This window comes from Oncorhynchus nerka, linkage group LG6, assembly GCF_034236695.1.
Source record: "Oncorhynchus nerka isolate Pitt River linkage group LG6, Oner_Uvic_2.0, whole genome shotgun sequence".
In the NCBI taxonomy this organism is placed as follows: Eukaryota; Metazoa; Chordata; class Actinopteri; order Salmoniformes; family Salmonidae; genus Oncorhynchus; species Oncorhynchus nerka.
In genome coordinates, this window is record NC_088401.1 from 3,679,607 (window position 1) to 3,695,193 (window position 15,587).

A 15,587-nucleotide genomic window follows, 5' to 3' on the forward strand; every position below is an offset into this window, starting at 1 on the left:
CATACAACATGACACAACAACAGAATCAAAGCCATCGACCAAAACACATGCTGTAAGGACATACCTGGATCCTTTCAATGCAATACTGTCCATCTGTCCCACGGTATACACTTTCCACTGAGCCTTCTGTATGCTCAGAGTCATGTTAACAGACAAACGACAAGCAACACAAACAGTATTTTACCTGTCCTCTAGCAACCAGTACTGAACCTGTCCTACAGCTTCCAGTACCTAACCTGTCCTATAGCAAGCAGTACTGAACCTGTCCTACAGCTTCCAGTACCTAACCTGTCCTATAGCAACCAGTACTGAATCTGTCCTACAGCTTCCAGTACCTAACTGGTTGCTGCACCACCTTCCAGTACTGAATCCCACCCTTTAAGGAATACCAGTACTGAACCTAATCCTCACCAGCTCCCCAATACCTAACCTGTTCCTCATAGAAACCAGTACTGAATCTGTCCTACATCAACCAGAACTGAACCTGTCCTCTAGCAACAAGAACCTAACCTGTCCTCTAGCAACAAGTACTGAACATGTCCTACAGCTTCCAGTACCTAACCTGTCCTATAGCAACCAGTACTGAATCTGTCCTACATCAACCAGAACTGAACCTGTCCTCTAGCAACAAGAACCTAACCTGTCCTCTAGCAACAAGAACTGAACCTGTCCTACAGCTTCCAGTACCTAACTTGTCCTACATCAACCAGAACTGAATGTCACATCAATGTCATGTTGGTCAAGTGTTACATCTGCCATTGTGTCATCCACAGAAACAGGAGGCCAATCGTTCCCAATAGAGCTCATCACATATACAGGCCATTCTGTGGTGGACTCTCTCCAGTACAGTAAGTGCAGCCCTCCCTGGGGGAAACATCACTTTAGTCAATTAGCTTCAGGATATGGATGGAAATGCATTTGCTGCAATTGTAATATGGTTTGGTAGTCTACTGGCTGAGCTATATGGTTTGGTAGTCTACTGGCTGAGCTATATGGTTTGGTAGTCTACTGGCTGAGCTATGTGGTTTGGTAGTCTACTGGCTGAGCTATATGGTTTTTTAGTCTACTGGCTGAGCTATGTGGTTTGGTAGTCTACTGGCTGAGCTATGTGGTTTGGTAGTCTACTGGCTGAGCTATGTGGTTTGGTAGTCTACTGGCTGAGCTATATGGTTTGGTAGTCTACTGGCTGAGCTATGTGGTTTGGTAGTCTACTGGCTGAGCTATGTGGTTTGGTAGTCTACTGGCTGAGCTATATGGTTTGGTAGTCTACTGGCTGAGCTATATGGTTTGGTAGTCTACTGGCTGAGCTATGTGGTTTGGTAGTCTACTGGCTGAGCTATATGGTACTGGCTTTGGTAGTCTACTGACTGAGCTATATGGTTTGGTAGTCTACTGGCTGAGCTATATGGTTTGGTAGTCTACTGAGCTATATGGTTTGGTAGTCTACTGGCTTGTTATGTGGCTTGTGGTTTGGCTGTTGGGTTAGCTGTAGTTGCTATGTGGTTTGGTAGTCTGTTGGGGTTAGCTGTAGTTGCTATGTGGTTTGGTAACCTACTGGTTGGGTTAGCTGTAGTTGCTATGTGGTTTGGTAGTCTGTTGGGGTTAGCTGTAGTTGCTATGTGGTTTGGTAACCTACTGGTGGGGTTAGCTGTAGTTGCTATGTGGTTTGGTAGTCTGTTGGGTTAGCTGTAGTTGCTATGTGGTTTGGTAGTCTGTTGGGTTAGCTGTAGTTGCTATGTGGTTTGGTAGGCTGTTGGGTTAGCTGTAGTTGCTATATGGTTTGGTAGTCTGTTGGGTTAGCTGTAGTTGCTATGTGGTTTGGTAGGCTGTTGGGTTAGCTGTAGTTGCTATGTGGTTTGGTAACCTACTGGTGGGGTTAGCTGTAGTTGCTATGTGGTTTGGTAGTCTACTGGCTGGGTTAGCTGTAGTTGCTATGTGGTTTGGTAGGCTGTTGGGTTAGCTGTAGTTGCTATGTGGTTTGGAAACCTACTGGCTGGGTTATCTGTAGTTGCTATGTGGTTTGGTAGGCTGTTGGGTTAGCTGTAGTTGCTATGTGGTTTGGAAACCTACTGGCTGGGTTAGCTGTAGTTGCTATGTGGTTTGGAAAGCTACTGGTAGGGTTAGCTGTAGTTGCTATGTGGCTTGGTAGGCTGTTGGTTTAGCTGTAGTTGCTATGTGGTTTGGTAGGCTGTTGGGTTAGCTGTAGTTGCTATGTGGTTTGGTAGGCTGTTGGGTTAGCTGTAGTTGCTATGTGGCTTGGTAGGCTGTTGGGTTAGCTGTAGTTGCTATGTGGTTTGGTAGGCTGTTGGGTTAGCTGTAGTTGCTATGTGGCTTGGTAGGCTGTTGGGTTAGCTGTAGTTGCTATGTGGTTTGGTAACCTACTGGTTGGGTTAGCTGTAGTTGCTATGTGGTTTGGTAGGCTGTTGGGTTAGCTGTAGTTGCTATGTGGTTTGGTAACCTACTGGTTGGGTTAGCTGTAGTTGCTATGTGGTTTGATAGGCTGTTGGGTTAGCTGTAGTTGCTATGTGGTTTGGTAACCTACTGGCTGTGTTAGCTGTAGTTGCTATGTGGTTTGGAAAGCTACTGGTTGGGTTAGCTGTAGTTGCTATGTGGTTTGGAAAGCTACTGGTTGCGTTAGCTGTAGTTGCTATGTGGTTTGGAAACCTACTGGCTGGGTTAGCTGTAGTTGCTATGTGGTTTGGTAGGCTGTTGGGTTAGCTGTAGTTGCTATGTGGTTTGGTAACCTACTGGCTGGGTTAGCTGTAGTTGCTATGTGGCTTGGTAACCTACTGGTTGGGTTAGCTGTAGTTGCTATGTGGCTTGGTAGGCTGTTGTGTTAGCTGTAGTTGCTATGTGGTTTGGTAGGCTGCTGGGTTAGCTTCAGTTGCTATGTGGGTTGGTAGGCTGCTGGGTTAGCTTCAGTTGCTATGTGGTTTGGTAGGCTGCTGGGTTAGCTGTAGTTGCTATGTGGCTTGGTAGCCTGTTGGGTTAGCTTCAGTTGCTATGTGGCTTGGTAGGCTGTTGGGTTAGCTTCAGTTGCTATGTGGCTTGGTAGCCTAGTGGTTGAGTGCTTCATGGTAGTTGAGGTCTGAGACCTGAGGCCATGTTCTTCTGACCATGACAAGGCATAACCTACACATTGTGTGTAATGCCTTCAGCACCATTGACACATGCTGGGATTCATTGCAAGGTGTGTTATAACGCAGCACACTATAAAAGACAGAAAAGGGAAGCATCGCTGGAGACACCGTGCAGTTTAGGACACAGCGTTGCGTTTGCTAGCTAAGAGACATTTGTAGTGGCTAAGGGGTCGATTCAATCTGAATCACTAAAGTTCAGAGTTACTTCGCAATTGAAATTTAAAGATAATTTCTGAATGAGCCGACATATGCAGTGTTTACCGTGAACGCGGTCTCCGCTCACTCCGGGGCGGCAGGCTAGCCTAGTGGAGCGTTGGACTAGTAACCAGAAGGTTGCCCGTTCAAATCCCCGAGCTGACAAGGTACAAATCTGTCATTCTGCCCCTGAACAGGCAGTTAACCCACTGTTCCTAGGCCGTCATCGAAAATAAGAATTTGTTCTTAACTGACTTGCCTAGTTTTAAAAAATAAACTCCCCTCACATTGCTTTTAAATGTCTATTACGCCATAGAATTGGTACAGATTGAATCGAGCCCTAATTAACGGTATATGGGTGAATTATTTCTCTCCACAGTTAGCCAAGATGATTAGCTAAGCAAGCCCCCCAAAAAATGTAAAAGTTAGTTAACAATCACTTTTGAAAACTATTGTTGCTTGCTACCGTTAGTGTTGAAATGTCAATAACTTGTATCCATTTGACCCATCGTGAGGCACATCCATGCGTGTCCACATTCTATGGGTACATGACCAATGGTAAACCCATTATACTGTAACACTGTCAGGAAACATACTCCACAAGATAAATTATCATCCGACTGTGTCAATCAATCAATCTAATTCATCATATGATAATCATTCATTTAAAAAAAGAAAATCTGGAAAATCTGTAAAATAAAAAAACATGAATTCTATGTACACATTATTATAAATGTATGCTTTAATCTTAAATAATCCTTCAAGGGGAAAAGTCTCTGTGTTGGGGTCGGGGGTCAGCGTGTTAGCACCAAATGGCAATAGGGAATAGGGTGTGATTTGGGACGCAGGCTTAGTCTGGACAGGGACTCCTGGCTCTATTTGAACCACTGCAGATAGTTTGTGTTGAGGGCTGGGAAGCACATGTTGTTGGAACAGGAGCCTCCGTAGCTCGGGGGACAGGCGGAGCATGGGACGCCTACTTTGTAGGGTGCCTCTCCGATCCAGTTCCCTCTGGAAAACACAAGACAGGCAGACACAGAGTTAATACTGGCACGGAGTGGTCTGGGATTCAGCTATAAGATAGCATTGAAACTATATAACTATCTTATAGGGAATGTATTTAGGGAATGTGAAAGCTATAATATGTTCACATATTTTGGGTGACATCATTTTCTTCATTTCAGTATAGTGGCCACAGTTGTCCCTGTGGAAGGAAAATGCTTCTCTTGATTGACAGGCTTTTATAAAAACACAACTGCACATGTCCTAAGACACCAACACACGTGTTCTTCAGTGTGGAAGCCGTTGGTTTATTTAGAAACATGTGAGCTGGTTGTATTATGAGGTCACAAGTCAGTCAGAATTCCCTTCGATCACGGAATACAGGAAGAGAGAAATGATTCTGGAGTTCTTTGAGGTTCTGGAGGAGTTGGAATGTACCTGGGACCTGGTACGTATATTCAGCTTTGTGCTGAATCTCAAGCTCCAATGGCAGGAGATGAACCGTACGGTTGCCAAACAGGCAGGTTGAGTATTGGCATGCTCAGAACTACCAGTTTGCCACTGTTAAAAGTAACAGGTCAACAGCATAGAAGTTGATGTGGAAAAAAACAAAGACTTTTCCGAAAGATACTGTATTCCTACTTTCTGAAATGTCAAAAGGGGGTTTAAGTTGGAAAAAAAATTAGCATTCTATTACCGTCTACTTACTTAGATGAATAGTTACACACTAAGAATGTTGCCCGTTTCCACACGTTCCCCCACACGTTCATATTGTGACAGGTGTGTATAGCACAGCCGACTTTGTTTGTTGTGGCCCAAACCATCTGTAAAGTGGAGAGACAGTAGGGATCATGAATTATCCAAAGATCATCCATACCACTATCTTCAAAATCACAGGTGCAAACTCAACTTTTCCAATCAAGCATTGATGTCAATGGGAGATTTGCACTACACCTCAAGTCAAACATGTGAATCTTAAATTAATTTATTCTGCCCATACAACATTATGACTTTTCCTTGACTGTCTTCTTACCTGTGTATAATGTGTACACATGGGTCCGTAGCATTTAAGGGGGCATCTGGGGTTGCAGTCCCGGGGGTAAGGGAACACATAGTCCTTCACTTCATCATGCCAGGGCTTCACTAACTGGAGAATAGAGCGGTAGCTGAGGACAGAGACAGACAGATTAGTACTGAGGACAGACACAGACTGGTTAGTACTGAGGACAGACAGATTAGTGCTGAGGACAGACAGAGACAGATTAGTACTGAGGACAGACAGATTAGTACTGAGGACAGACACAGACAGATTAGTACTGAGGACAGACAGATTAGTACTGAGGACAGAGACAGACAGATTAGTACTGAGGACAGGGACAGGCAGATTAGTACTGAGGACAGGGACAGACAGATTAGTACTGAGGACAGACACAGACAGATTAGTACTGAGGACAGACACAGACAGATTAGTACTGAGGACAGACACAGACAGATTAGTACTGAGGACAGACACAGACAGATTAGTACTGAGGACAGAGACAGACAGATTAGTACTGAGGACAGACAGATTAGTACTGAGGACAGAGACAGACAGATTAGTACTGAGGACAGACAGATTAGTACTGAGGACAGACAGATTAGTACTGAGGACAGAGACAGACAGATTAGTACTGAGGACAGACAGATTAGTACTGAGGACAGACAGATTAGTACTGAGGACAGGGACAGACAGATTAGTACTGAGGACAGAGACAGATAGATTAGTACTGAGGACAGAGACAGACAGATTAGTACTGAGGACAGACACAGACAGATTAGTACTGAGGACAGACACAGACAGATTACTACTGAGGACAGACACAGACAGATTAGTACTGAGGACAGAGACAGACAGATTAGTACTGAGGACAGACACAGACAGATTAGTACTGAGGACAGACACAGACAGATTAGTACTGAGGACAGAGACAGACAGATTAGTACTGAGGACAGACAGATTAGTACTGAGGACAGAGACAGATAGATTAGTACTGAGGACAGACACAGACAGATTAGTACTGAGGACAGACAGATTAGTACTGAGGACAGACAGATTAGTACTGAGGACAGATAGATTAGTACTGAGGACAGACAGAGACAGATTAGTACTGAGGACAGACATATTAGTACTGAGGACAGATAGATTAGTACTGAGGACAGAGACAGATATATTAGTACTGAGGACAGACACAGACAGATTAGTACTGAGGACAGACAGATTAGTACTGAGGACAGACAGATTAGTACTGAGGACATATAGATTAGTATTGAGGACAGACAGATTAGTACTGAGGACAGACACAGACAGATTAGTACTGAGGACAGACAGATTAGTACTGAGGACAGACAGATTAGTACTGAGGACAGACAGATTAGTATTGAGGACAGAGAGATTAGTACTGAGGACAGAGAGATTAGTACTGAGGACAGACAGATTAGTACTGAGGACAGACAGATTAGTACTGAGGACAGACAGATTAGTACTGAGGACAGACACAGACAGATTAGTACTGAGGACAGACAGATTAGTACTGAGGACAGATAGATTAGTACTGAGGACAGACACAGACAGATTAGTACTGAGGACAGAGACAGACAGATTAGTACTGAGGACAGAGACAGAGACGTGATGTGATCATAACAATTTACAGCAACTCAACTCCTTTTGTTCACCTGACCTAGAATTCCTTACAATCAAATGCCGACCGCATTATCTACCAAGAGAATTCTCTTCGATCATAATCACAGTCGTGTATATTCCCCCACAAGCAGACACCTCGACGGCCCTGAAAGAACTTAATTTGACTCAATGTAAACTGGAAACCACATATCCTGAGGCTGCATTTATTGTAACAAGGCTCCCTAAATTTTATCAGCATATCGAATGCGCGACCCGGGCTGGCAAAATTCTGGATCATTGTTATTCAGACGCATACAAAACCCTCCCCCACCCTCCTTTCGGAAAATCTGACCATGACTCCATTTTGTTCCTTCCAGCCTATAGACGAAAACTAAAACAGGAAGCGTCCGTGCTCAGGTCTGTTCAACGCGGGTCCGACCAATCGGATTCCACGCTTCAAGATTGCTTCGATCACGTGGACTGGGATATGTTCCGCATAGCGTCAGACAATAAAATTGATGAATACGCTGATTCGGTGAGCGAGTTTATTAGCAAGTGCATCGGTGATGTTGTACCCACAGCGTCTATTAAAACCTTCCCAAACCAGAAACCGTGGATTGATGACGGCATTTGCGCAAAACTGAAAGCACAAGCAACTGCTTTTAATCAGGGCAAGGTGACCGGAAACATGACCGAATACAAAACAGTGTAGGTGTTCCCTCCGCAAGGTAATCAAACAAGCTAAGCGTCAGTATAGAGACAAAGTAGAGTCGCAATTCAACGGCTCAGACACAAGAGGTTTGTGGCAGGGTCTACTGTCAATCACGGACTACATAAAGAAAACCAGCCCCGTCGCGGACCAGGATGTCTTGCTCCCAGACAGACTAAACAGCTTCCTCGCACGCTTTGAGGACAATACAGTGCCACCGACACGGCCCGCTACCAAAACCAACGTAAGTAAAACATTTAAAAGTGTTAACCCTCGCAAGGCTGCAGGCCCAGACGGCATCCCCAGCCGCGTCCTCAGAGCATGTGCAGACCAGCTGGCTGGTGTGTTTACAGACATATTCAATCAATCCTTATCCCAGTCTGCTCTTCCCACATGCTTCAAGAGGGCCACCATTGTTCCTGTTCCCAAGAAAGTTAAGGTAACTGAGCTAAATGACTTCCGCCCCGTAGCACTCACTTCTGTCATCATGAAATGCTTTGATAGACTAGTCATGGACCATATCACCTCCACCCTACCCTAGACCCACTCCAATTTGCTTACCGCCCCAATAGGTCAACAGAAGACGCAATCGCAATCACACTGCACACTGCCCTAACCCATCTGGACAAGAGGAATAGCTATGTAAGAATGCTGTTCATCAACTACAGCTCTGACCCTGGGTCTCGACTCCACCCTGTGCAACTGGGTCCTGGACTGCCTGAATGGGGACAGACAGATCAGTACAGAGGACAGACAGATTAGTACTGAGGACAGAGACAGACAGATTAGTACTGAGGACAGACAGATCAGTACAGAGGACAGACAGATTAGTACTGAGGACAGAGACAGACAGATTAGTACTGAGGACAGACAGATTAGTACTGAGGACAGACAGATTAGTACTGAGGACAGAGACAGACAGAGTAGTACTGAGGACAGAGACAGACAGATTAGTACTGAGGACAGACACAGACAGATTAGTACTGAGGACAGAGACAGACAGATTAGTACTGAGGACAGGCAGATTAGTACTGAGGACAGAGACAGACAGATTAGTACTGAAGACAGACAGATTAGTACTGAGGACAGAGACAGACAGATTAGTACTGAGGACAGGCAGATTAGTACTGAGGACAGAGACAGGCAGATTAGTACTGAGGACAGGCAGATTAGTACTGAGGACAGAGACAGACAGATTAGTACTGAGGACAGAGATATACAGATTAGTATTGAGGACAGATACAGGTGGTGAGGGTAGGTAACAACATCTCCACCCCACTGATCCTCAACACTGGGTCCCCACAAGGGTGCGTTCTCAGCCCTCTCCTGTACTCCCTGTTCACCCACGACTGCGTGGCCATGCACGCCTCCAACTCAAACATCAAGTTTGCAGATGACACAATAGTGGTAGGCTTGATTACCAACAACGACGAGACGGCCTACAGGGAGGAGGTGAGGGCTCTGGGAGTGTGGTGTCAGGAAAATAACCTCACACTCAATGTCAACAAAACAAAGGAGATGATCGTGGACTTCAGAAAACAGCAGAGGGAACACCCCCATAGCCACATCAACGGGACAGTAGTGGAGAAGGTGGAAAGTTTCAAGTTCCTCGGCGTACACATCACAGACAAACTGAAATGGTCCACCCACACAGACAGCATCGTGAAGAAGGTGCAGCATTGCCTCTTCAACCTCAGGAGGCTAAAGAAATTCAGCTTATCACCAAAAACACTCACAAACTTCTACAGATGCACAATCGAGAGCATCCTGTCGGGCTGTATCACCGCCTGGTACGGCAACTGCTCCGCCCTCAACCGTAAGGCTCTCCAGAGGGTAGTGAGGTCTGCACAACGCATCACCGGGGGCAAACTACCTGCCCTCCAGGACACCTACACCAGCAGATGTCACAAGAAGGCCAAAATTATCATCAAGGACAACAACCACCCGAGCCACTGCCTGTTCACCCCGCTATCATCCAGAAGGCGAGGTCAGTACAGGTGCATCAAAGCTGGGACCGAGAGACTGAAAAACAGCTTCTATCTCAAGGCCATCAGACTGATAAACAGCTTCTATCTCCATCAGACTGGTAAACAGCTTCTATCTCCATCAGACTGATAAACAGCTTCCATCTCAAGGCCATCAGACTGATAAACAGCTTCTATCTCAAGGCCATCAGACTGATAAACAGCTTCTATCTCAAGGCCATCAGACTGATAAACAGCTTCTATCTCCATCAGACTGTTAAACGGCTTCTATCTCCATCAGACTGATAAACAGCTTCTATCACCATCAGACTGGTAAACAGCTTCTATCTCCATCAGACTGATAAACAGCTTCTATCTCCAGACTGATAAACAGCTTCTATCTCAAGGCCATCAGACTGATAAACAGCTTCTATCTCCATCAGACTGATAAACAGCTTCTATCTCCATCAGACTGATAAACAGCTTCTATCTCCATCAGACTGATAAACAGCTTCTATCTCAAGGCCATCAGACTGATAAACAGCTTCTATCTCAAGGCCATCAGACTGATAAACAGCTTCTATCTCCATCAGACTGATAAACAGCTTTTATCTCCATCAGACTGATAAACAGCTTCTATCTCCATCAGACTGATAAACAGCTTCTATCTCCATCAGACTGATAAACAGCTTCTATCTCAAGGCATCAGACTGATAAACAGCTTCTATCTCAAGGCCATCAGACTGATAAACAGCTTCTATCTCCATCAGACTGATAAACAGCTTCTATCTCCATCAGACTGATAAACAGCTTCTATCACCATCAGACTGATAAACAGCTTCTATCTCCATCAGACTGATAAACAGCTTCTATCTCCATCAGACTGATAAACAGCTTCTATCTCCATCAGACTGATAAACAGCTTCTATCTCAAGGCCATCAGACTGATAAACAGCTTCTATCTCCATCAGACTGATAAACAGCTTCCATCTCAAGGCCATCAGACTGATAAACAGCTTCTATCTCAAGGCCATCAGACTGTTAAACAGCTTCTATCTCCATCAGACTGATAAACAGCTTCTATCTCCATCAGACTGTTAAACAGCTTCTATCTCCATCAGACTGATAAACAGCTTCTATCTCCATCAGACTGATAAACAGCTTCTATCTCCATCAGACTGATAAACAGCTTCTATCTCCATCAGACTGATAAACAGCTTCTATCTCCATCAGACTGATAAACAGCTTCTATCACCATCAGACTGATAAACAGCTTCTATCTCCATCAGACTGTTAAACAGCTTCTATCTCCATCAGACTGTTAAACAGCTTCTATCTCCATCAGACTGATAAACAGCTTCTATCTCCATCAGACTGGTAAACAGCTTCTATCTCCATCAGACTGATAAACAGCTTCTATCTCCATCAGACTGATAAACAGCTTCTATCTCCATCAGACTGATAAACAGCTTCTATCTCAAGGCCATCAGACTGTTAAACAGCCACCACTAACATTGAGTGGCTGCTGCCAACATACTGACTAAACTCCAGCCACTTTAATAATGGAAAATGTATGTAATAAATGTATCACTAGCCACTTTAAACAATGCCACTTTAAACAATGTTTACAGACCCTACATTACTCATCTCATATGTATATTCTGTACTCTATACCATCTACTGCATCTTGCCTATGCTGTTCGGTCATACATATATTTATATGTACATATTCGTATTCATTCCTTTACACTTGTGTGTATTAGGTAGTTGTTGTGAAATCGTTAGGTTAGATTACTTGTTAAATATTACTGCACTGTCGGAACTAGAAGCACAAGCATTTCGCTACACTCGCAATAACATCTGCTAACCATGTGTTTGTGACCAATAACATTTGATTAGATGTATCCCCCATAGAGCTGTGGTCAACAGTAGTGCACTGAATAGGTAATACGGCACCATCTGGCACACATACAGGGTCACGAGATCCAGGATCTGTTCACCCTCCCCTCCGACATCCTGAACCTTAACCTGTAGAGGGTGATACACCAAACTGAGTTGGGGTCAACAGTGAAGGGTCAGGGGTTAGAGGTGACTCACCGTCCGGTCCTGACCGAGAGGTTCTGGCCCAGGAACCTGAGGAGGTGTCGAGGTCCGTGCTCCCACAGACACGCGTGGGCCCAGTCCTCAGCTGATTTAGACAGGGTCTCGTCCCACGTCTACACACACGTAGAAACACACACACACACACACACACACACACACACGTACAAACGCACACACAAAGAAACGCAGAGAACATAAGAAAATGTAGAAAAGTGAATAACATGGACTGCAATGTAGTTTGTCTGTAATCCATGTTCCCCTACTAAAGGTTGTCTCTAATCCATGTTCCCCTACTAAAGGTTGTCTCTAATCCATGTTCCCCTACTAAAGGTTGTCTCTAATCCATGTTCCCCTACTAAAGGTTGTCTCTAATCCATGTTCCCCTACTAAAGGTTGTCTCTAATCCATGTTCCCCTACTAAAGGTTGTCTCTAATCCATGTTCCCCTACTAAAGGTTGTCTCTAATCCATGTTCCCCTACTAAAGGTTGTCTCTAATCCATGTTCCCCTACTAAAGGTTGTCTCTAATCCATGTTCCCCTACTAAAGGTTGTCTCTAATCCATGTCCATGTTCCCCTACTAAAGGTTGTCTCTAATCCATGTTCCCCTACTAAAGGTTGTCTCTAATCCATGTTCCCCTACTAAAGGTTGTCTCTAATCCATGTTCCCCTACTAAAGGTTGTCTCTAATCCATGTTCCCTACTAAAGGTTGTCTCTAATCCATGTTCCATGTTCTCCCTACTACTAAAGGTTGTCTCTAATCCATGTTCCCCTACTAAAGGTTGTCTCTAATCCATGTTCCCCTACTAAAGGTTGTCTCTAATCCATGTTCCCCTACTAAAGGTTGTCTCTAATCCATGTTCCCCTACTAAAGTTGTCTCTAATCCATGTTCCCCTACTAAAGGTTGTCTCTAATCCATGTTCCCCTACTAAAGGTTGTCTCTAATCCATGTTCCCCTACTAAAGGTTGTCTCTAATCCATGTTCCCCTACTAAAGGTTGTCTCTAATCCATGTTCCCCTACTAAAGGTTGTCTCTAATCCATGTTCCCCTAGTAAAGGTTGTCTCTAATCCATGTTCCCCTACTAAAGGTTGTCTCTAATCCATGTTCCCCTACTAAAGGCTGTCTATAATCCATGTTCCCCTACTAAAGGTTGTCTCTAATCCATGTTCCCCTACTAAAGGTTGTCTCTAATCCATGTTCCCCTACTAAAGGTTGTCTCTAATCCATGTTCCCCTACTAAAGGTCCATGTTCCCCTACTAAAGCCTGTCTCTAATCCATGTTCCCCTACTAAAGCCTGTCTCTAATCCATGTTCCCCTACTAAAGGTTGTCTCTAATCCATGTTCCCCTACTAAAGGTTGTTATACTGTAGATTGACATGTTTTAAGGCCCTGAGAAATGGTTTCCCTGATGGAACGTTGTAATGAATCAGTGTAACCTTGTTTTCCTTTCTGTTTTCACAAAGGTTTCTAAAACAACTAAACCGTCTGTAGGCTTTCTTAAAAAAAAAAAAAGAAGAATTACTCTTCCAGCTCTGCATTGGTCTCTTTACCATATTTCATTTACGCGAGACTGTTCTGCTGCGTTCCCAGTACTCCAACGCAACCATGTTCCCTGAGTTACGACGCAACAATGCAACGTGGTATCTTCATTTATTCTACAGTACCGCTGGAACGGAACACAGAGCCAAAGAAGAATTGGATCAGTGTTTGAGACGAGAGACAACCTCCTAGATCGTCGCAGGCTACTCTCTCATGTGGTTCCAATTCAGAATGTTGTATTAGAGAATGGAAAGAGGCTTCCGCTCAGTGGTTCCATCATCGTTCCTATGCAACTGGCCTGTTCAGAGCGATACACTGCCAATAGTTGGTTTATCGTAGCTAGAGTCTTTTTTTACAGTAGCCTCTTTTGGGAACAATGCACTCTTCACTGTATCTAGAATACAACAATAACCTCCAATTCTCATAACCACCATAATCCACCTTAAAGACATAATCATATCTTCTAAACTGGACATTGTCCATGAAATACAACCAGCTATCAGCTACCAGCTATCAGCTACCAGCTATCAGTTACCAGCTATCAGTTACCAGATACCAGCTATCAGCTATCAGCTACCAGCTACCAGCTATCAGTTACCAGCTATCAGTTACCAGCTATCAGTTACCAGATACCAGCTACCAGCTATCAGTTACCAGATACCAGCTATCAGCTACCAGCTATCAGCTACCAGCTATCAGCTACCAGCTATCAGTTACCAGCTATCAGTTACCAGATACCAGCTACCAGCTATCAGTTACCAGATACCAGCTATCAGCTACCAGCTATCAGCTACCAGCTATCAGCTATCAGCTGCCAGCTATCGTGTGTTTCTACCCATTCATCATTAATTCATTAACTTCTACAGCCAAACCCATTACATCACTACATGGACACTTGGATACCAAATAGCACCCTATTCCCTATATAGTGCACTACTATAGCACCCTATTTCCTATATAGTGCACTACTATAGCACCCTATTTCCCATATAGTGCACTACTATAGCACCCTATTTCCTATATAGTGCACTACTATAGCACCCTATTTCCTATATAGTGCACTACTATAGCATCCTATTTCCCATATAGTGCACTACTATAGCACCCTATTCCCTATATAGTGCACAACTTTTGATTAGGGCACCCTATGACTTTGGTCAAAAGTAGTGCACTATATAGGGAATAGGGTGCTATAGTAGTGCATTATATAGGGAATAGGGTGTCATAGGGCTCTGGTCTAAAGTAGTGCACTATATAGGGAATAGGGTGCTATAGTAGTGCACTATATAGGGAATAGGGTGCTATAGTAGTGCACCATATATAGGGAATAGGGTGCTATGGTAGTGCACTATATAGGGAATAGGGTGCTGTGTGGGATGTGGTGGCAGTGTAGTTCAGGATGTTCAGTGACAAATGTCTCTTCTGGCCCAGCTGTTGACCACATGTCAGGGTTCAGGACCACCTAGAGCCTTGCTGGTAGAGCCCGGAGGGGGGGAAATGTAGAGAGCTCAAGTGCTCTTCAGTTATAGACGCTAGTAGTACCTCATAAAGACTAGACTAATGGGTTCACGGGACCAAGGTTCTGTCCTAAATGAAATACAATGGGCCCTGGTCAAAAGTAGTGCACTATATAGGGAATAGGGTGCTATAGTAGTGCACTATATAGGGAATAGGGTGCTATAGTAGTGCACTATATATAGGGAATAGGGTGCTATGGTAGTGCACTATATAGGGAATAGGGTGCTATAGTAGTGCACTATATAGGGAATAGGGTGCTATAGTAGTGCACTGCATAGGGAATAGGGTGTCATTGTTGAACAATTGCACTCACATCAAGCATCAAACTAGAGTCACCAGTCACCATGACTGACAGCTTCTTTCATTACTAAGCAACACACATTTATCATTCAATGGTTTGAGCAACTAGTCCATTAGGCCAATGTATCGGATGTGAAACGCTAGTTTAGTTAGCGGTGGAGCGCGGTCTAAAGGTATGCTGTTACACCAACGTGTAAAGTATAGTTTATCATAACGCTTACCACTGATGTTACCAATGGGGGAATTATCAATACATACACGTCAATATCACAATCACACAATCACAAGAGCAAGTGAAGGCAGGGAAGTCAGGAAAACAGAATGGGCATTCGTCATTAAATCAATGAGCAACGGATTGATAAAGTCGGAAGATAAAACACTTACCATGTACTCCATATTGGACGCCGGAGGGAAAACTTTCCCTCTTACTTTATTGTGATAATCGAGAATGACAA

General features: G+C 44.2%; 1 protein-coding gene across 3 annotated transcripts in view; it reads right to left on the reverse strand.

The window, feature by feature from the left end:
- Window positions 1–445: 445 nt before the first annotated feature.
- Window positions 446–15,587, reverse strand: part of LOC115121135 (peptidase inhibitor 15-A-like) — a 16,133-nt gene continuing 991 nt past the window's right edge. Inside the window, exons 2-8 of one of the 3 annotated variants that reach the window (XR_010464034.1) lie at window positions 15,517–15,587; window positions 11,767–11,885; window positions 5,371–5,503; window positions 5,046–5,161; window positions 2,665–4,346; window positions 693–1,324; window positions 446–588 (exon numbers count right to left, since the gene is read on the reverse strand). The exon at window positions 15,517–15,587 is cut by the window's right edge and continues 261 nt beyond it. Coding sequence is in view for 1 of the 3 variants with exons in the window: in XM_029650161.2 (XP_029506021.1) it covers window positions 4,211–4,346; window positions 5,046–5,161; window positions 5,371–5,503; window positions 11,767–11,885; window positions 15,517–15,587 (575 nt within the window). In the remaining 2 variants the exon portion in view is untranslated. Of the gene's footprint in view, window positions 1,325–1,478; window positions 4,347–5,045; window positions 5,162–5,370; window positions 5,504–11,766; window positions 11,886–15,516 lie in introns of those variants that run through there. The other 2 variants (XR_010464033.1, XM_029650161.2) reach the window with 2 other exon arrangements.